General features: G+C 42.8%; 1 protein-coding gene across 4 annotated transcripts in view; it reads left to right on the top strand.

Moving 5' to 3' along the window:
• col12a1a (collagen, type XII, alpha 1a) overlaps window positions 1-21,386 on the top strand; it is a 61,942-nt gene that overhangs the window by 28,122 nt on the left and 12,434 nt on the right. For 3 of the 4 annotated variants that reach the window (XM_030044499.1, XM_030044496.1, XM_030044498.1), the window contains 27 exons: window positions 191-320; window positions 629-765; window positions 1,906-2,035; window positions 2,157-2,296; window positions 2,571-2,703; window positions 3,150-3,170; window positions 4,012-4,151; window positions 6,890-7,019; window positions 7,322-7,461; window positions 8,160-8,289; window positions 10,182-10,324; window positions 12,117-12,246; window positions 12,388-12,530; window positions 12,773-12,902; window positions 13,911-14,030; window positions 14,176-14,322; window positions 14,520-14,636; window positions 15,138-15,290; window positions 15,566-15,640; window positions 15,786-15,925; window positions 16,017-16,140; window positions 16,256-16,399; window positions 16,673-16,837; window positions 17,123-17,161; window positions 17,709-17,847; window positions 18,774-18,916; window positions 19,309-19,418. In XM_030044499.1, coding sequence (XP_029900359.1) covers window positions 191-320; window positions 629-765; window positions 1,906-2,035; window positions 2,157-2,296; window positions 2,571-2,703; window positions 3,150-3,170; window positions 4,012-4,151; window positions 6,890-7,019; window positions 7,322-7,461; window positions 8,160-8,289; window positions 10,182-10,324; window positions 12,117-12,246; window positions 12,388-12,530; window positions 12,773-12,902; window positions 13,911-14,030; window positions 14,176-14,322; window positions 14,520-14,636; window positions 15,138-15,290; window positions 15,566-15,640; window positions 15,786-15,925; window positions 16,017-16,140; window positions 16,256-16,399; window positions 16,673-16,837; window positions 17,123-17,161; window positions 17,709-17,847; window positions 18,774-18,916; window positions 19,309-19,418 — 3,393 coding nt within the window. The remainder of the gene's footprint in view (window positions 1-190; window positions 321-628; window positions 766-1,905; window positions 2,036-2,156; window positions 2,297-2,570; window positions 2,704-3,149; window positions 3,171-4,011; window positions 4,152-6,889; window positions 7,020-7,321; window positions 7,462-8,159; window positions 8,290-10,181; window positions 10,325-12,116; window positions 12,247-12,387; window positions 12,531-12,772; window positions 12,903-13,910; window positions 14,031-14,175; window positions 14,323-14,519; window positions 14,637-15,137; window positions 15,291-15,565; window positions 15,641-15,785; window positions 15,926-16,016; window positions 16,141-16,255; window positions 16,400-16,672; window positions 16,838-17,122; window positions 17,162-17,708; window positions 17,848-18,773; window positions 18,917-19,308; window positions 19,419-21,386) is intronic. The other variant, XM_030044497.1, reaches the window with a different exon arrangement.

The following is a 21,386-nucleotide window of genomic DNA, read 5'->3' as shown; positions in this document are numbered from 1 at the left end:
CAAGGGAACATCATCATTTGTTCATGAGGTGTCAAACCCACCGGGTCCAAACTGGATTTGGCAGATCTGCTACACCAGAATGTCTCCTCAAACATTCTTATCCAAATGTTTCTTTCTAAGTCACTGAGGAACCCATGTCATCAGCTTACCCTCTGACCTCATGTTGTTTTGTGGTCTGATTCCCTTGCAGATGAGGGTGGGAGGGGATGTAACGGAAGTCCAGCTGGTGAGGTTGCTCCCCAACACTGCCTACACGCTTTCCCTCTTCGCCCTCCACGGAGAGTCAGCTAGCGAGCCACTCACTGAGCAGGGAGTCACTCGTATGTAGCTGCTGATTCACCCGTTGATCTCATTTGTGCAGTACATATTCTACAAAGCTAGTAGGGCTTAATGTTTAGTGGACAGCCCATGCCTGTCTTTATGCCATGTGTGCACATTGGCACCAGGTCTGTTAGGAAACAATATGAGTAAGATTGGGTCCCAGTATTAGTAGTAATTGAGGATTATGCAGTATGCTGGGACCGAGTGGAACAGACTCAACACTGTCACTGTATTTCTCATACCTAACAACAGCCTTTTCCAAATCTTTTAAACCTAAGCCAAATCTTCTTTCTTCTGTCTTTTTTAGGGCCCCTACCACCTGCAGGTGTGCTGACGGTACGTGACGTCACTCACAGCACCATGAGGCTCATCTGGGAAGCTGCTCCCGGTCCTGTTCGCAAATACCTCATCACTTACAAGCCTGAGGATGGAGAAGCTAAAGAGGTGAGTTTAGTTTCCACACCACTGCCTGTATCAACAGAACTGCCTCTGTAGTTCTGTAGTCTGTTTTAACCATTTAGATGGTGATTCAGTTGAATGACTTGATTAATGTAATAGCTCATGCCACATGCTTGAGCCTCAGGGAGCTTCCCTGGTCCTGGAGCTTGGTGAAAAGGTTGTGCAACAATCAGAGACTGAATTTGCAAGGTTTAAGGGTTGGTGATGTTGATGGTGGGGTGGAGGGTGGATCATTGATTGACAGGTGTTGTCTGTTTGTCCACATTCCACTGATGGAGCAGGATGAATATTTTATGGTTGTACGTCCCCTTGTGGGAGTTCTCGGGCTACAGCCACAGGTTCTGGCTTGGGTCATTTGCTACTTCCTTAGGCATAAATCATAAGGAGCCTCTGCTCTGTGAAAAAGATGAAAAACACACATGGGAAAGTGACACATAGGCTGAGGATCTGAATGTCAAACCTGCACCGACTCGGGAGGTAGAGCTTGCTGGCCATGAAGTAGCAGGGTGGCAACTCTGACCTGATGGACAATTTGACAGAGCCCAATTTGTGACAGCGTGCCATTCATAACACAGACCACAGTGCTTCCTTTATCCAGTAGAGGCCTTCAGCTGAGATTTACGGTCCTCACAGACAAATCCAATAATGTGCCACTTGACTGAACTCAGATTTATAACTGAAATGCAACAACAAAGACCAGGCAAACAGACAGAGCCAGTGTTTTTACCTCCATAGGCCAATGATACTTCAATTCAGAATGAATTGTCCCTGGAATTCAATGTGTTGAAATTCAGTAGATAATACTGGATGGAATGGAGTGTGGCAAAGCCAGTATTGCAGTTTCAGTAACTTTTCCAGGTGCTTCATGAAATAATTTTTTGTTGCTCGTTGAGTGTATTGTTTGTTTCCATCCTATTCTGGAGACAAGCATGATTGTTGTGCCTCCTGGTGAAGTTTCCAACCAGTCTCATTAGATGCACCCTGTTGCCAGTGTTCTTGGAAACCCTGGTGGCAGAATCTCTTGGAATCACAGAAAATGGAATTCACAAAGCTCTACACATAGGCATCAATGATTGGACATTTTGTACCACAGCATTTTAATAATGATGTGGGATTGATCCACAGCTGGAAGTGGGTGGAGGAGTGACCACCAGGAAACTGGAAAACCTGATCTCACAGACCGAGTATGGCCTGGCTGTTACTCCAATCTATGACGAGGGACCAGGCCAGCCAATGCTGGGAGATGCCATCACTGGTAAGAATGAAAACATGTCATTATAATAATGAGGATGAGGATTCCCATCAAGATGACTCCGGTCAAAGATGGTGTTTAACGTGATCAGTCATCATAACTTTCATAACCTCCTACCCCGTAGATGTGGTTCCTGCCCCCAAGAACCTGCGCTTCTCAGAAGTGACACACTCTAGCTTCAGAGCCACCTGGGATCATGGAGCCCCTGACGTGGCCCTCTACCGCATCGGCTGGACCAAGAAAGGAGAAAACAACTTCCAATATGTAAGAGAACACCAGCTGTCCAAGACATACGAGTTTGTAATAAATCATACATGCTATTTCTTGATGAGCACCACAGAAAGTGCTTTGGCGATGCTTTGACAAAGCCCTCCCATGGAGGCAGTAAGAACATCTGAAAAACAGACTCTTGCAACAAACACCATTTGTAATTATAATGCCAAAATCCGATGATTCTTGTATTGCTTGCTTTTGGTTTGCACTGGCTGGTATTGGAGCCAAGCACCATCCCACATGCTGTTTGTGTTTTCTTCGACAGGCCATTCTTAACAGTGATGAGACAACCCACGTCCTGGAGAACTTGGAGGCAGATACGCCCTATGATGTGTCTGTTACTGCCATCTACCCTGATGAATCAGAGAGCGAGGATCTGCTTGGCACTGAGAGGACATGTAAGATCCATCCCTTGGAAACCCCATGATGATGACTTAATCACTTCACATAACTAAGTCTGCTGCAGTTACTTGAAATAATGGATCTTTCTTTGGGATCTTTATCAAAGTTTTAGGTGGCTTTTATGTCCATTCTGTTTCATTTGTACTGAGAATCACTTCTAGGCTGGTGATTCTTCAACTCTTTCCTTGAGCTGCAAATCCATATATTCACAATACCTCAAGAACTTGTATCTTTTTGGCATTATAATTGTTTTACATTTCTAAATGAAAAAGAATGAAAAGCTTAGACAGATTCTTGAATTGTTTTCATCTTCGAATTTAGGTTAATTATGGGATTGCCATTGCAGTGATGTTATAGCACCAAGTGAAATGTGAAATTCAATGAATTGTGAATGCTTAGTGAAGGGTGTGTCCATTATACCTTTCTATTTTTGCCTCTATAGTGTACAGAGACTCTGGGTCAGGTAAGTATTTTGCGGTAAACCAAGAGGATGTTTTTTGTTGTGTTTTTTTCAAGTAATGACAGCATGTTTCATTTTGCCCAAGTCATCAACACTGTTGTTCATCGGACTACCATCATTGCGTCATTGAGCAAGGCACTTAACCCATACATCGCTCCAATGGTGCTGTGCTGCGGCTGACACAGCCATTTTTTTAATAAGTGCTTGTCTGTCTCAGTTTGTGTGTCTCTTGTTGTTCCTGCCAATCATCTCAGGGTTGTTGCTGTAAAAAGAATATATTCTTATTCAGACAACTTAGATGGTTGATGAAGGATCTCAACTACAGTATGCATGCCCTGCAAGATTGGGATTTGAATCCCTTCATCTTGCGTCATTGTGTTGTATTGTGTCATCCCATTGTTCTTGTTCATCATTGCTTGAAGCTCATTCCTACCTCCATCTGCCCATCTATCCACCATCCATCAAAACATCCATCCTATCCATCCATTAATCATCATTTCATCAATCCATCAATTCATCAATCGTCCATCACTGTTCTGGAGAATAATCTCTTCCTGATCCAGAAAAGACAAAGTCCCAGAGGAAGATTGTCTTTTCTTCTTTAAAGCTACAATCCTTGATTTGATACAGTGACATGGTAATTTTGGTGTACTATAAAGTTTCAAAGGTCTGCACATTATTTATGAGTAAATTCAATGTGAAAGTCATCATGAATTTAGAATTTTTCCAAAACATGAAGGATTGTGCCTTTAAAAGATTTCTTAAGGAACTCTGCACAACATCTATAACTAAATATCATGATTATAAACATGGTTGTAATTATGATATGTGTGCATGTTTCCAGTACCATTCCCAAGTCCCACCAACCTGCTTGTGTTCAATGAGACCATCACCACTCTGAACGCCAGGTGGGAACCTGCCCCAGGCCGTGTCCAGAACTATCGGATCACCTATGTCCCCACCGCTGGAGGCAGGAGCCTGACTGTAAGGACACACTACAGATGCACAGACAGGCACACACACTGACACTGACTGTGCATACTGCTTGGGAGGGCTATCACCTTACAAAAGAACACAAGACACATACAAAGACTGTGTACACTTAATTCGCATGCAGAGAATCTCAAAACACTGGAAAGCAGATGTGAGTTTAAGTTACACAAACATTTCTCACAGGCTGACCTGCTCTAAAGGCAAAAATAATCTCACATGTTGACTTGCACGTTAATGCGATGAGCCAAAGAACCACGGTTTATGTGACTAAGGAACATTACTTTGATTCCCAATGAAAAACTCAAAATGTAAATACATTTAAATAACAGTTGCTTCCTTTTTCATTCACTCATGACCATGGCATCCATGATCTTGAAAAGTAAGCAGACAAGTAATCTGGGTTACTTTGATGGCTATGGGTTTGTATGGCTACTTTAAAATTTGGAAGGTCAGCAGGGCTAATAACTATGGAAAGCCTGTGTTTTTTTAATTTGTAGGAATAAGAGCACCAGGCTTTAAAATGTCTGCTATTTCCAGTGAAATATTACTTAGCCAAATAAACTGTGGTTTATGGCTCTTCCTACTGAGCTTTAACTCAATCAATGGCATTATTTCTGCCTTCAGAGCAGCTCTGCCTCCAAGACATATGTGTATAACTAAAACTCCAATCTGCCACTGGAAATTGCATTATTTTAGTTTATTCTAAGTCTAATCACTTAATCTGTTGCTGGGATATGGCGTCAGTCATGCTGAGGAAAATCCTCCTTTTTTACTGTTTTTTCTCAGTGTTCCCTGACACTGTAGACAGGCTCCTGCTGGTCATCCACTCGCCTGTCTTACTGAATGAGCGAGACTTTTTGGACAGCACCATCATTTTTGGTTTCAATTTGCTGTCAGACGTTACTGATTGCTATCCACAAGCAAAACTCATTCCCATGAACAAATGAAACAATAGTGCTCAGGCACACACTCATGCTACATGCATACACACCTGCACAAATAAGCTGTGGCAGCTGGATTTAACAACTGCATATATCATTGTTAAATTTTCTCCTACATGTTACACACCCTAGAGGCTCAGGTCAAGCATTCTCAATGCTCACTACTTTAAGTTTATAGGATGCAAAGAGAGAGATCTCCAAAAATCCTAACCTCGTAAAAAGTTCCACTGACACAGCAAAGGAGGCACTCACCAGATACTTTAGAGATGGGAGGGGCTCTTTAGTGTTGTATGTGTGTGTGTTTGTGTAAACTGGGAGTGGTTGATAGAGTGCATTGGCCCATTCAGGTCACTGTATATTTATGTAATAAAAGAGGGGTTGTATAATAAAGAGTATGTTTAAAATATTGCATAAAACTGTCTTACCCCTGCTGCACTCACAAAACCTGGCTACTACTTCACTGTTGTTTCACTCGTTTTATATGGCCCAGATACTGAAGTATTTAGCATCCAACTTTCTTTCATGCTGAAGAGAGCAGCTAAAGGTATAGTGTAAGTTGATGTTTTTCCATTATTTTTCAGTTTTACCTTGTCAAGCATTCTGTACAGCATTCAGCTTTAGCACAGCTGGTGGTATCTAGGTCATTTGTTGACCACTAGTTTCCCTTTAACACAGGATGGAATTTTTTTTTTCTCTGTGACTGCAGGAAACTTAGCTGTACTGATTGCTTTGGTGATATCACTCTGAAAAGTTGAAGGAAAACTGGAAACTAACAATCTAACGTCAGCCAAGTCTCCGCGGTTCACTGTCGGGATTTCAACAAGTATAGTTAGCCCAGGTCGCTTTGCATTGTTTCATCTGGGGCAACAAGTATGATTTTCGGAAATGGCTGACATTTGCTTTGCACTTCTGTACAAGGAAAGTTGTGCAAATGCCGAACGATAAGACTTAAGTCCCTTTGTTTTCTTCTGTTGTGCTGATAAGAGATTTAACAAGTCACACAAGAAAATCTGTCAGTGATTAAAGAGATTGGTGGAGCATTAAAGACATGATTACACACATGTGTGCGCACACATACACACACACACTCACACACACACACCATCCCAGCTCCCTTAGAATTACATCCCTATTCCTTACAGCATCCTTTAAGCCAAAAGCAGTGCAGTAAATTCACCACCATTCATGCCTGTTATGACAAGACATCCAACTGTTTTAGCCATCAGGGTATAGATTTACCTTGGCCGGCACACTCTATAGTAAACCATGTCCAAAAAGGCTCGCAACATCCCCCCTCTAAAATGTTGACAGTCCTGTGTTTTTCAGGTAAAATTCTTTCCATTAGGTTAATGGCATCAATTTAAGGAACGCACGGGGAGTTGTTAAACTCTGTATCACATCCTAGAAACAGATCAAATATCTTTTACCTCAGATGATAGGGTTGCAAATGGTTGTTTTTAAAGCCTAAGCCAGACAGATGTCTTTTTTATTAATTTTCTTAAGGAAATACAGCAACCTTCCAAGGGAATGTTGCAGCCAAGTTAACTTTTAACCAGATGAACTAATGAACCATCATTTGAATAACTGCTCATTTTTTCAAACAAAATTCTCCACATTTCAAACTGATATTATTGTGCAATCTAAAAATAAGACAGGGAAATGAGTTTTATTCCATGTAAAACCTGAATTGATGATTCCCATTAAGAGTCATTTTGTCACTTGGTAGCTTCTGGGTGATAATAAAACATTGTAAGCCAGCAAGTTAAAATTTGTCCTCTGTCCATCTAGACCCAGGTTGGCGGGAAGAAGACCACCGTTCTGCTCCCCAAACTGACCCCTGACACTGAGTACGCCATTAGTGTGGTGGCAGTCTATGCCAAAGGTGTCAGCAGGGAGCTGAAAGGCCTTGGCAAAACCAGTAAGTAAATCTTTATTACTGACAACTGTTTTATGGAAAATGTCATGGTGATTGTCTTGCCTTTTGGAGGGTTGTCAATAATTGTAACAAATTAATTCATGAATGAATTACATAAGTGACTCAGGGAGGAAATATGCCCAACTGTTATGACTAAGAAATACTTTAATCATTAGTGTCTAAAACTTGGACGGCTTTGACCCTACAATGAATTTGCAAAACGAAAAAACACAGCGCTGTTAAAATAGGACCGTTTGGGACCGTTTGGGCTCCTCTAAATATATTTTATTTTTATGTCATTCCAGAGCCTCTTGGAGGTGTGAGGAACCTGCAGGTCACTGACCCCACCACCAGCACCCTCAATGTCCAGTGGGAGGCTGCTGAGGGCAACGTACGTCAGTATAGGATCTTCTATGTCCCTGCAACCGGAGGAGCTGAGGAGATGGTAAGCTGGAGTGCCTGAGAAATGATGATGTGGCATGTTTAATTTGTGTGATGATGAAACCTCCCTGCATGAAAATTGGAGAGTTATTGATAGGGCCTACAGGCATTTCTTGAAAGTAGAGCTACTCTGGGGGAAGGAATAATCTGATAGGTTGAATTAAATTTTGGTGGAGCCAATATTGGTGGAGTCTTTTCGAATCAATAACCTTTATATTCATTCATCACCATGACATTAATGAACTTGGTTGGTCAGCATGCAAGCTACCTAGTTTACATAGATAGGTATTAGGCTAGTATGGCTATTTTAAACATTGAAGATTGGTCAGGCCAAATAGCCAACCAACAAAACTAGATTGTGTTTTTGAGGGGCAGTAGGTTTAAGGAAGAAAGACTGTGGCTCTGCCCACTGAGCTTTAACTCAACCAATGAAATTATTTTCAACCTCCGCCAAGAAATGTTTGTATAACTGTAATCTGCCCCATACATACTCTGACCCTACATCTGGTATTGGTTTGTCTATAGCCCATTGCAGGTCTTGCATACAATTTATTTACACAAAAATGGTCCCCCTTCTTGTTTTTGTTCCTATAAACCCCAAAATTAAGGTTGAAGGAAATATTTTCCCCTTAAAACTATAAGGAGGTCATGCTTCCATTGGCCCAATTATGATCCAATATGTGTCTGGTTGTATCTATCCAGGAGCAGGTATCTGGAAGCACCTACAAGACTGTCCTGAGAAACCTGCAGTCTGATACTGTTTATACTGTAACTGTGGTGCCTGTCTACTCCGCTGGAGAGGGACAACGCCTGTCCGAGAATGGCAAGACATGTAAGTGGTTAATGTATATGATGAATGATATTATTATTTAAAACTATTTGAGTGTTAAGTCAGCGCTATACACCAGATTTAGTAGGTGTGAACCAGTTGCAGGGCAGTGAACAAGTCACAGATTTCTGCAGAGATGAAATATTAAGATGCCTTGGTAACATCTCTGGAAGACTGCTCACAGGGATTACAATAGACCAGGGCGTGCAAACACAACTTTTGAGAATGGCATACTCTAAGAAGGCACTGGGATTGTTTCCCTCAGCCAGGATAAATCCATTCGTATCTGTCCAGAGTGAACTTACTGGCCTCGGTTGCTGGCACTCTCTCACCACATGTCAGTAGGCTTCAATACAGCATCCAGTCACAGCTGCTCATTTGCTGTGTAAAACCATCCAAAGCCTTTCAATACCTGTAATACAAGCCAAGGAGATTAGATGCCTTTTGTTTCCCATGGAGTGAGTTGTTGTACTGCTTGGTTCACATCTTAGATGTACATTTCATGTACTGCGTGAGCATAAAGTCTTAAATGGCACTGAAATAGCATGATAATTAACTCAATCAACTTAGTTTGTGCTCAGTCTTGAGAGCAGTGGTCATTTTCCAGTTCCTCCCACAATTTCAAACCACCAACCTCTGCTGGGAATGAGTCAGCATTTTGAGGGGTGATTGCGTAGGAAGGAATTCCTCTGGGTTGGCAATATTATAATGGTGTCTCCTCTCTTCTTACCGTAATGTTGTCCATTTATAGGTTGGAATGACGGGTAGCGGTCAGAATGATGGTGGGGTTCTGAGGATTGGGGGAGGGTATATAGAGAGTAATTGGCTCCCTTTGGGGAAAAAGAAACAGAGGAAGGATAGACATGAATGGAGAGTATTATATTTTTTATGGCTCTCCACTCACTTGGCTGAGGTCATGCTTCATGCTTGCTACTGTTACTACATTTTCCCTTGAGTAGCAGTGGTCTCTAATGTTCAAAGTATCTTCTCCTGGACATGCAAAGGAAAACCTTACATTTTTGACTCCAGGTACCTGTGGTTTTGACCTAACATTGTTTCTTCAGTCTGTCAAACTCAAATCCAAACAAACTACAGCAGTTTGGTTTGCTCTTGAGTCAGCTTATTCAAATTAATGAAAGATCTGCTTTTAACTTTTCAGCTGACATTGCCTAGTCACTGACTGTGTAAACTGCGCCTTCAAAGCAGCTTTGTCTTTGGTCTCTAAAACTTTAAAGTTAGGAAGCTCGCTCAGTGTTTTTCCCAACTCTGCATTTATGAGGTTCCAATGCAAAGCAGCACAAAGCCTGCAAACATCTGCTTTGCTTTTTAGGAGGCAGTTTTCACAGAGGGCACCACAGGCTCCTTGTATCTCCTTTTCATTAACCTGTAGGCTACTAAAAGGAAATGTCCTGTTGATAGCAATATTGTTAAGTACGTTTTTAGCTTTTCTCTGTGGGGTGCTTGTGAGTATTGTTTTCCCTTTATTTAAATGTTTTCATGTGTCCGTCTGTCCTCTAAACTAGTCTAGACCATGTAGTTTGGAGAGAAGCACTAGGCAGGAGATCCATTTAGTGTCACTTGTAAATATTTCCCCATGCACTGCCGGGTGTTAGCACTTACTTCTCACCATTCCCTTCTTGTGAGTGTGAGACATCAGCAAGATCTTGTTTTTTTTCTCTCTCTCTTTTCTGCCTTCTGTCATCATTTCTCTGTATAATACCTCTTGTGTTGTTCATCATCAACCTCACCCTGCCATTGCTTTCTCATCTCTGTACACCTCTCATCACTCTTATTCCCACCCTCCACCCTCGGGTTACTTTATCTTGTCTAGACCCTAATGCTAACCTTTTGCATTCATATCCCTTTCGCCCTCACCCATATTCCCATCTGCCCAGTGGAACGTAGCCCAGTCAGGAACATCCAGGTTTTCAACCCCACCACCAACACCCTGAACGTGCGCTGGGAGCCTGCCACGGGCCCAGTCCAGCAGTACCGGGTGGTGTACTCCCCGCTGACCGGCACCAGACCCTCTGAGTCGGTGAGTCACCATCCATTGAATGGAAAAAGGAAAGGCAGTCTAACACAGTAGATATGCATGCAGAGCAAACAGACACAGATGCACAGATGTACCCATGAATACAAATAGCATTTTACTATGTCTCATCGCAACGTCATTTGCACATAAACACATCAGAGTGCAGGCATTATATATATACTATTGAAACCTCTCTTATCCAACAGAGATTTTCCATAAGAGAGCAGATAATTTGTGTAGTTACAGGCAGAGGTGCATGCAGGTGTGGCCTAAACCAACAACCCCCACAGTTTTATGTTCAGCATTTCTGACATGAGTCATTTCAGGACGAATAGAGCTGCTCCCACCCTAACCTAAACTGCTGAGAGGAAAAGATCAGCCTGTTCACCAAATGGCGTATTTGAGAGTATTCCCTTATGTGCATGCATGTGTGCAGTTAGTGCCAGTTGCTTTCTTTTTTTTTTTTTTTTTTTTTTTTGGTTTTGTTTTGTAACCTACTGTGAAACTTTTAAGCCAAGATTGTGTTCATTAAAGCAGAAATTCCTTAATTGCAACACCCCTCTCTGTACGTGGTATGTGGCATCTGGCATCAGTGTGCCCACATCTTCACGTGGAAAGGATTTCTGCTGATTCTTAAAGAATCCACAAACAACCTCCAAGTGTTGCTTGACATGACACACCAACAGCGCTACCCGGCATCTGCCAGAAAGCTTGGGCCATCGAGTGCATTGCTTTATTGGGATTCTAGGAACATTTGGTCTTTAAAGAAAGCACTTTTCATTTTATTGATACAGTGGTGCTCTCTCCCTTTATCCCAGTTTGTTATACATTTATGACAGGCTTAGGCCTTTTCCACAGCCGGAGCCAGTGTTGTCCCATAGCACTAGTGTGGCCTTTTTTTCAGCCAGCACCATCAAATTTAGTGTCGGCTGGAGATTTGTAGCACAAATTACCAGCTCAGTCGAATGGCTTGTGATATTGCTTTTCACATTGACACAAAGAAACATAACTGCACTTCAAACTCCCAAGTGCTGCAGTAAATATTTGACCGTGCAAGTCAGAAGAGAGATTAGTGGAGACTGGGGTGTATTTCAACTGACGCAGGAGGTTGTTACCTTTGAAAGACAGGCAAAGCAGATCCGACAGGACTTTGTAGTTGCACTGGCATGTGACATGAAGATCAGTTAAGGACAGGAGAGGCTAGACAGATTTATTGGACTGGCCCACAAAGACACGCTCACTGGCCAAGGACTTACATGTGGATATGTGCACTTTGTAGCCCCCTGCAGCACCCACATTCTCCGTTTCCATTTGTGGGTCACATGCAAGCATATACACGCAATCCCCTTACCTTCACCAAAGAGACCCAGAAGGGTTATCGTTAGGGCAAAAGCCTGAGAGGAGCATTGACCTTACAGGGGTCAATGAAGAGATGTCAACGGAAAGCAGCTCCACTGTAGACAGCTGTCACCAACTCAGAATGTTAGAGTGTTATACAGCAGGGCCGACATCAAAGGAATGCACACCTCTCCCTTTCGCGAGGTGCTGACAGCACAAAGCGGTCACTGAGTAAGAGTGGGCTGTGAGAGGCTGTGTACAACCCAACCAGTTGTCAGAGAGCGGAGGAAAGGTGTGATTTTGTACATGTGTTCGATGGGGGATCTGCATCTTGTCAGTGCACCAACACAGAACTGTCAGCACCTCTGGTTCTTGAAAAACAACCAGAAAAAACTACACAGAGCTCCAGTTCTGCACCAAGTCTCTATTGTGATTAATTGGGTGTCTGTCCATGCAGGTTGTGGTACCAGGAACCACCACCACAACCGTGCTGGAGCAGCTGCTCCCAGACACACCCTACAATGTCGGGGTGGTCGCTCTGTACGCCGACGGAGAGGGACCCGCAATCAGCGACAGTGGAAAAACACGTAAGAACCTGAGCCACAGTTTACACACCATCCTAATGTGACTCTTGTGATACTGAGCATGGCACTTGGCAGGATCCAACAGTTGAAATGAATTCCTATTTTCTTTATTAATTCTTGAACTCTCTATGTTCCCTTGCTCAGTTCCCCGCAGTGGCCCCAGGAACATGCGTGTGTACGACCCCACCACCAGTACTCTGTCTGTGAGTTGGGAACATGCTCAGGGTCCTGTCATACAGTACCGCATCACCTATGCCCAGACCACCGGAGATCCCATCGAGGAATATGTAAGCAGGCATACTGTCACTGGAAAAAAAAAGAAATTCGCTGTGGCACCTGTATTTTAAAAACTGGCATCATTCACTCATTTATGTGTGCCAATATCTAGCATTGGCTTTTGAGCTGAAAGTGTTTGGAGCAATACAGTTTATCTGAGATAGCTGTTGTTCTTCAGTTACCCCTGGCTGCCTTTTTTGTTCTTTGTCAATAATCAACTCCTAACATGTTGCTATGTCTTTTTGACTTACAGACTACAGTACCAGGCAACAGGAACAATGTGGTCTTGCAGAACCTGGATCCAGACACTCCCTATAATATCAAAGTGACTGCCATCTATGCAGATGGACCAGGAGGAGAGCTGGAGGGAGATGGACGCACAGGTACAAGCCGTATAATCTATAATCATATCCTCCAGTATAATATTGAGGTCACTGAGAACAGTGTAGCCAAAAATGAGTGAAAAAAAAGTGTAGCCGAAAATTATACATCATAGTGTTAAAAAGCCTATTTGAGTGAGAGGATTTCACAACATGGACACATCACAAGAAACGCAAATGATCTATTTGTATTCATTTTTAATGTTCTTGCGAAGAATGCTGCCAACATGGAGTGAGCTCAGCCCTGTTTTTTTGGTTTCATGCCACATTTTTAGGCCCAGTGTATATCTGTCCACTTGTTGAAAAATTTTAGCCCTTGTCCCAAGCAGGGATGAATTCACCGCAGGGTAAAGGTTTCTGCACCTGGGTTGAAAGTAAATGATAAACTGCTTCTGGGCTTGCCCTGAGACTGCCCTGGGTTGAAAATGTGAGGGTGAAAGTTCCTGTAGTGAGTGTAGCGCAACAGGCACAGTCAGATTTATTGCCTTTCCTTTGACACAAAAATTCAGACTATGTAATTAGCTGATGACAGAGAGAGCATTTGAGGACATATTAATGAGACATGTGGACACACAGACACACATTAAGGATGACACACACACACACACACACACACACAGAGTGGAATTCGCATTAGAAAATCTGAATAGACTGATCCATTGATTAGGATCCTGGATCTCTGTAGCAATGCTGATATAAATGGAACTGTTGACTGTCGTGAAGGCCAAGAGCACTAAATGTCTTTGCCAGGGAACTATGAACTGGCTGTCCTCCAGTGATGGATATTTTACATTGGTAGACCAGCCTAGTGTCTTGCTTAATTTCACATTTCGAGTCAAAGGAAATACGACCTCATGTCATATATCAGTCTGCTTCTTAAGGTGGCTGTCCTCGTTTATCTTATGTGGTTGATTTTACAATAATGAGTGCATTTGAATTCAAAGAATTTGCATCCCATTGCAATGAGCTGTCACCTGGGTTGACTGTGCTTTTATGTCCTGTTTCCTACAGTGGGTATGCTCGGCCCCAGGAACCTGCGTGTTTCTGATGAGTGGTACACACGCTTCAGGGTATCCTGGGACCCAGCTCCCGCCAGGGTTAATGGATACAAGCTGATCTATCAGCCTGAAGGTAAGGAGATGTCTCTATAGGTGCACAATTCATAATCAAAATACTTCACTCACTGTCTTTTATCCCTTATAAAAAGTTGCTACATGCAAAGTATTAACACTTCATTGCTTGTTGGCAGTGACATTATGTTTATACCTCCCCTCAGGTTCAGATGAGTCTTTGGAGGTGTTTGTTGGAGATGTGACCTCCTACCAACTGCACAACCTGAAACCTGGAACCACCTATGACCTGAAGGTGCTGGCCCAGTACGACGCAGGCCTCAGTGCACCTCTGATTGGACAAGGCACTACACGTACGTAGATGACAGATTTATTGGTCAATTGGTTTATCTGTGTGAAATTGAATAGTTGAATGATTTGTCAGTGTTCATGTTCAGATAGTGAATGGTAAAAGCCATTGTCTGCCAAAAAATGCCATGAACGTCACTCATGTAGATGTAAACATATATGTGGATGGTGAATGTGTACTAAAAATGACACTTTCTTGCAGTGTACCTGAATGTGACCGACCTGACCACATACAACGTTGGCTACGACTCTTTCTGCGTCCGATGGGCCCCTCACAGAGCAGCCACCTCTTACAGGCTGAGAATCGCTCCCTTTGACCGTAAGTGTATTATTCTATTACATCCTGTTGAAGCTTTTTGTCTTTGCAGACTTGGATTGAGGACAGCTTGAGGACAGCAAATTGGGTATTGAGTAATCTGGATTTCGTTAAAGCCAGTTCACCACACTTTCCGCAAAAGCATGAAAGTGAATTGTCAAAACAGTCAAAAGTGTTTTCTATTTCCAAAAAGCCATAAAATGAAAAAGTGGGAGAGACGGGCGAAGCGACGGAAAATTTATTGGCGTACTGAAGTAGTGAAGTGTTCACTGAATGGTAGCCATTACAGAGGGAAGGGGAACACCTCAGGCGATCATGCAAAGTCCTGTTTGCATGAGATATGTCAAATAATTTTAAACACGATACTGGAGGTCTATTACTACCATCAGTGTGTTTAATAATTGCATCCTTTTGTGTTATGTTTTTCTTTCCCCTCTTCTCTTCTCTTCTCTTCTCTTCTCTTCTCTTCTCTTCTCTTCTCTTCTCTTCTCTTCTCTCTTCCAGCCTCCAACAGTGGAGCCCAGGAGATCACTGTCAGAGGCTCAGAGAGTAGTTACTGTTTTGATGGCTTGACCCCTGACGCCCTCTACAACGCTACTGTTTACACCCAAACCCCCAACCTGGAGGGACCTGGCGTCAGTGTCAAGGAGAGGACATGTAAGAAAAAAAAAAAGCCCTCCCTGTCTGTTATTGTCAGTGTGGCAGAAAACTATTTGAGTACAGTATGTAAAACTGCACTCCGCCCATTGCTGTTGGTGTGAAATGATTGATTTTTAATTTGTAGTGAGGATTAAAACACTTGAAGATAAAAAAAAAATGTTTTTGTTATGCTTATTGCCCACAGGAAGACCTCATTTCTTAATCATTATATGAGTATTGTCTCATCATGCCACCTTCAACTGTGCGTGTGCATGTGCTTGTTTGTGTTGCAGTGTTCAAACCCACAGAGGTGCCGACAAAGCCACCCACCCCTCCTCCTCCAGCTACCATCCCCCCTGCTCTAGACGGTAAGTTTTGGCTTGGGGCTTGGAATTAACATCTCTGAATAGGTTTTGATATTAAGTGAGGGCACTGGATGTGATGCTGCCAAAGTATCCCAGTCACCGAGGCCTTTGAGTAGCCGTTCATGTCGCGATTTCCGAATTTCTGCAGTGTGCAAAGGTGCCAAGGCAGACCTGGTCTTCCTCATTGATGGTTCCTGGAGTATTGGAGACGAGAGCTTCAACAAAGTCATCCAGTTTGTCTTCAGCATGACAGGAGCCTTTGATGTCATCAGCCCTAGAGGCATGCAGGTAAGCAGGACCTTTGATATGGAAGATGATTCAGTTATTCATCTTCTGAATGGTCAAACCTCTCATGTTTTTGCTCTATCTCTTGGGACAGGTGTCATTTGTGCAGTACAGCGATGATGCCAAGACTGAGTTCAAGCTGAACACTTACCATGACAAGGGCATAGTGCTGTCAGCTTTGCAGACAGTCCGCTACAGAGGAGGAAACACCAAGACAGGTACATGGATAGAACTGTTGGGTTGTATTCATTCATCACAAATCAGAATAACTGCTCAAAAGAAGGTGAATTGTTCAGATTTGATGCTCTCCCTGTCCTCCACCCCTCTGTCCAGGTGTTGCTCTGAAGCATGTCTACGAGAAGGTCTTCACCTCCGACAGCGGCATGAGGAGGAACGTCCCCAAGGTGCTGGTGGTGGTCACAGACGGACGCTCCCAGGATGAAGTGAAGAAGAGTGCTGAAAAACTGCAGCATGCCGGTATGTTTGGATCCATCCTCACAAAAGTAGAAGTGCATTTGAATTGTGCTGTATGTAGATATAAATAACAGGGCTGCATTGAATTATTGCAAAGTCCTGTTTGCTCCCTGGTTTAATTTTCCTCTCATGGAGCCAATGTTTGCTGGCCAATTTAAGAAACTGCTGTAATAATCCGTATAGCAATGGAACCCCCCTTGGCTATTGGAAGCTTAACAATGGTCTTTGTATTTTGTGTGTGTGTATGTGTGTGTTTGACTCTGTTTTGCCCCTCAGGCTACAGTGTGTTTGTGGTTGGCGTGGCCGATGTGGACATGACAGAGTTGAGAATTATCGGCAGCAAGCCCAGTGAAAGACATATTTTCGTGGTGGACGACTATGACGCCTTTGCCAAGATCCAGGACAACCTGATCACCTTCATCTGTGAAACCGCCACCTCCAGTAAGGCAGATATTCAGACTCTCAGCAATATTACAGTAAAATCCTAAGTGAAAATCAAAGTTTCTCATACTTTAGCATTCTCACATACCTCGAGCAAAACTACTGTTATGACTCAGACTTGAGTTTCTCTGGAGGTTCACAAGTGAACCTGCGCAGATAACTTGAAGCTTATGTTTGCTTTGCCTTTCAAGTGATTTACTCCCAGAAGAAATGTAAGATATGAATCTTAGTGTATGATCCAGGGTCTGTTTTGTCAAGTACTTACAATTTTTCCCCTCTTTTTAGCTTGCCCTCTGATCTACATCAATGGTTTCACCACACCTGGTAAGCATACACCATACAGACATACTACGACAAAGACTCTCCAAACATATTAGCATCACCGCAGTACTCCTGTGTTGCGGTGAACCTTTTTGGTCATGACCACTTTAATGCCATAAAAATATTGCCTAATTGTGCATCTCACCTCTTTTTGACTGATTTGATTGAATATAAAATTGCTGATCTAGGAGTTATTCAACTATAGCACCCATTGTAAAGCATAATGGATAATGGTGTCAGTAGTCAGTAATGCAAATTATGACTGTCCAGTGAAAACTATATATCTCCAATTTTGGCAGATTCCCATGTTTTTATTTGAATTGAGTATTTGCCTGCTCCTCAAAGGGTTGTGAAACCTCACAAACTAATTCTATAGACTGAAATATGGAGAGTCGTCAAACTACAAGAAGACTGTTTATTTTTCTGAGAAGTTAATATTATGGAGATACGCAGTTTTAATTTGACAGCAGTGAAATGTAAAATGTGAAACAACAGTCGCTATAACTCCTCCTCTACATGTAGAACAACCTCTGTTGTTTGTCCCGTCCAGGTTTCAGGATGCTGGAGGCCTTCAACATCACAGACAGGACATTCGGTGCCATCAACGGTGTATCCATGGAGCCAGGCTCTTTCAACAGCTACATTGCCTACAGGCTGCACAAGGATGCCTTCCTCAATCAGCCCACCAAGTAAGAGCTGGGGTTAAAGGGTATGTGTGTACGTGAGAAGGAAATAGAGAGAGGGGAGTGCTTGTGCTCCTCTGTTTTGTCTGTGTGTGTGTGTGCTTTTATATTCATGTTCCTGACTGTGTTTGTGGAACTGTCTTTGTGCATGTTCCCGGCCCATTGGCTTCTCTCTTCTCTCCCATGCACCATAACCCTGCCTAGCCCACAGTCATTATTCATAATGATCTTCAATGGCCCCTTACGGTTCTAGGGGATTCCCAGTGCCCTTAGGCCCTAAGCCCACACGCCAGCCCTGTTTGTTGTTGCAGCTTGTGGAATATGAGGTGTTACTAAGAAAAAATGTCTTGGGTCAGAGAATGAAACACTCTCTGGACCGGGCCCACCTTCCCACATATGTCATATTGGGAGCAAACAACTCACCCCTGGTTCAAGAACTCTGTCTCTTTATTGGACCCCATTAAAATGTCTTTAGGCAATTGCAGAACCGCTCAAGTATTCAAACCTCTTTAGCATACTTTGTTAATTTGTCTATAATGATGCGCATTTTGTGTGCGTGGGATAAGCCATTGACTTAATGCGCACAAATGGAAACACTTCCAGCCACAGCAAAGAATAGGGGACAGAAAATACTTTCAATATGTGGGCAATTTCTACAAGGCCAAGGAAGAATTGGCAATCATTTACAGGTTTTGCAGCTGATGTGACAGGCTGGGTGCTCTGTGTTTTGGCCCTTGAGGAAGTCACAATGAGTCTTGTGTTGCATATTGGCTTACAGACCTGTGCAATTGTCCAAGGAGGCTCATTTCTTGGTTGAAATACTCAATCGCTCCAACATGGTGATATTCTGACTGACAAGATTAGTGGGAGCACTGCGAGAGGTCGTTTCTGACGTGTGTCTGATCACAGATGTATGTTTTCAATCTCAACAGGGAGGTCCACCCAGAGGGTCTTCCCCCAACCTACACCATCATCCTCCTCTTCCGTCTCCTCCCAGACACACCCACCGACCCCTTTGATATCTGGCAGATTGCCGACAGCAGCAGCAACCCTGAGGTCGGGATCACCGTCAACCGTAAGCCCCCCCACCATGTTTTGGATCTCAGCTGGAGTGGGAAGTCACAGTGCCTCATCCATCCTATATGCAGCTATGCACTCATTATCATTTTAAGTATCTTACTTCAGTCTACCGCTAGTTTTGGTTTTGGCTTTAGTTTTAGACATTGCTATACATTGATACTCACTTTTGGATAAGTGACTTTCACAAACTTGTGCATAGCATACATGTGCTACGTGTTTGCTAATAATCAGGCGAATGGACTTAATCCCTTCAGCCTTCTTTTCCTCATCTTCCCCACTCCTCTCTCACCTTCAAATAACCGTGTGTTCTCTATAGTCTTGTATATGCGTGTACCACCGCATCGTAACACACTGTCAGGGATTCATCACAGCCTCTTGTATCTTCAGCTTCCAGCAAATCCATCACATTCTACAACAAGGACACCCGAGGAGAGATCCAGAAAGCCACATTTAATGAGGAGCAAGTGAAGCGAGTTTTCCATGGGAGCTTCCACAAGGTAAACACCATGCATAATTCTTAAAGAGGAGACATACTGTGTGCACTGCATAGTGATATTATTAAAGTTTGGCAAGGGAAAGACTTGTTGGCTTTTGGTCTGCCTGCGGATCTTTTGTGCACGCCTGTGTGCTGGTTGTTCTTTTCAAAGCTTTTCATACATACATTGATTTTGTATTTCCTTTCAGTTACTTTCACATCTCCATATATTACCTCTATTCCTCTAATTTGGCCGAATTATATTTAAATGTGAAGATCGTATCAGTTTAGGCCAAGCTGGAGTTTAATTTATCATGTTACCTCTCAGAAAAGGTCTATGCTATCCATCTTGTGATGCAGGTCTGATGTGAACCTGGTCTTTGGGTGTTTTTTACGATGAGGCATTAAGCTTTGTTTCTTTAAACTATGCACAGTTAGTTTGATGAATGGGCCAGGGAGGTGGTAAAGTAGGTTATGGAGAGGGTGGACCATGATTCTGAAACTTTAGTGACCCAGCATAATGTGCAAACACTTAGTCATGGAGATCTGACAAGTGCAGATTGGATACTGTCTTGGTGGCGGCTGACTGAGCTCCAAACCAGTCTGTAGTAGTGGTCAGGAACACATTGGATCAGTTTTTGTTTGGGTTAAGCTTGTTTGTGATAAATGACTGCAGAGGAGACTGGCCAAATTCTCACTGGCTAAAACTTAAACATTGACTAAGTAGCATGAGCTATTGCTTCAAGAATACATCCTGAGGTCTAAAATGCATATTTTTCACTGAAGTAAGCAGAATTTATCTCTAAAACTGGTTGCTGACCTCAGAGAAAGAATCCAGTATTAGTCTTGATGCTGCGGTAGTAATGCTACACCATTGGCTGGAAAATGACTGCAAACCTTAAAAGACTTTAAAAGTTTAAATAAAATGTTTCCAACTGTTGAGCGTCTACATTTTCGACGATGATTCATACCATCATCCATTTTGACTTAAATGCTACAATCTAAGAATTAAGTCTCTTACGGGAGCAGTTAGTAAATGGCTTGTTAAAGTGAGAATTACTCATCAATCAGTTGTTCTAACAAAAATTACAATCTTACTTGAAACAACTATCCCCGGTGGTATGTTTGTTTAAAGGAAAATTGTTTTCCTTTGATGGTTTAGGCACTACTTTAGTCCTTCATGCCAAGCTTAACAATCATGACAGAAAGTGTTTTGTGCAGCATGGAGTCTGGAGGAGCCACAGGAAAGGCTAAAGGTGGACCTCAAATGCCTTCACGTCCAACTCAAAGGAAAAGTGAATCTAAAACATCCTCTGTTATGTTCCACCACTGTAGGGTGCAGTAAGTCGAACAATGAAGATCAGTATATTTTCATACCAACCTGGAGAGGCTTAAAATGCCAGCTTCATCACTGGAGGAAAAATGGCTGGTTCTAATGTACTAGAAGGAATGTACAATTCCTTTTAACTTTGTTCCTAAGAAGAACAATGCCCCCCTATTTTGTACAAAAGTTCATTTTTTTCCACGGTTCCAAGGTAATCAAAATGAATGACTCTCTCTCTTAACGAGGGTCTTATCCCACATTAAAGCGGCTCACTTCCTGATGTTACAAAGCACAGTTCTTTTCTCTTGTGGGAAGATGATGAGAGTGATGCACTGGCTTCCTGATCAGAACATACAGGAAATGGTTTTCCAGTTGGACCATTCAGCAGCTACACACTAATTACAGGGTGACTCTATGAATGAATTGGACCCTGGAAAATGTTGGGTCAGGATTAGATTTAAATGACATCACCAAAATGACATCATCGGTGCTCCAGTTGGAAAGCAGCCTTGTATGTATGTGCGTGTGTGTGTTTGTGTGTGTTTGTGTGTATAGCCGAAGTGGAGCCTCTGGTCTGAATGTACACTGGGTGGCTAGTTTGTGGTGCAGTGGCGGCTGTTCCATGAGCTCGCGAGTCTGCAGCGGTCTACCTACCTGCTTATTTGT

Source organism: Myripristis murdjan, chromosome 22 (assembly GCF_902150065.1).
Source record: "Myripristis murdjan chromosome 22, fMyrMur1.1, whole genome shotgun sequence".
Lineage (NCBI taxonomy): Eukaryota > Metazoa > Chordata > Actinopteri > Holocentriformes > Holocentridae > Myripristis > Myripristis murdjan.
Note: the sequence above shows the minus strand (reverse complement) of the source record. Positions and strands in the feature narration are given on the sequence as shown.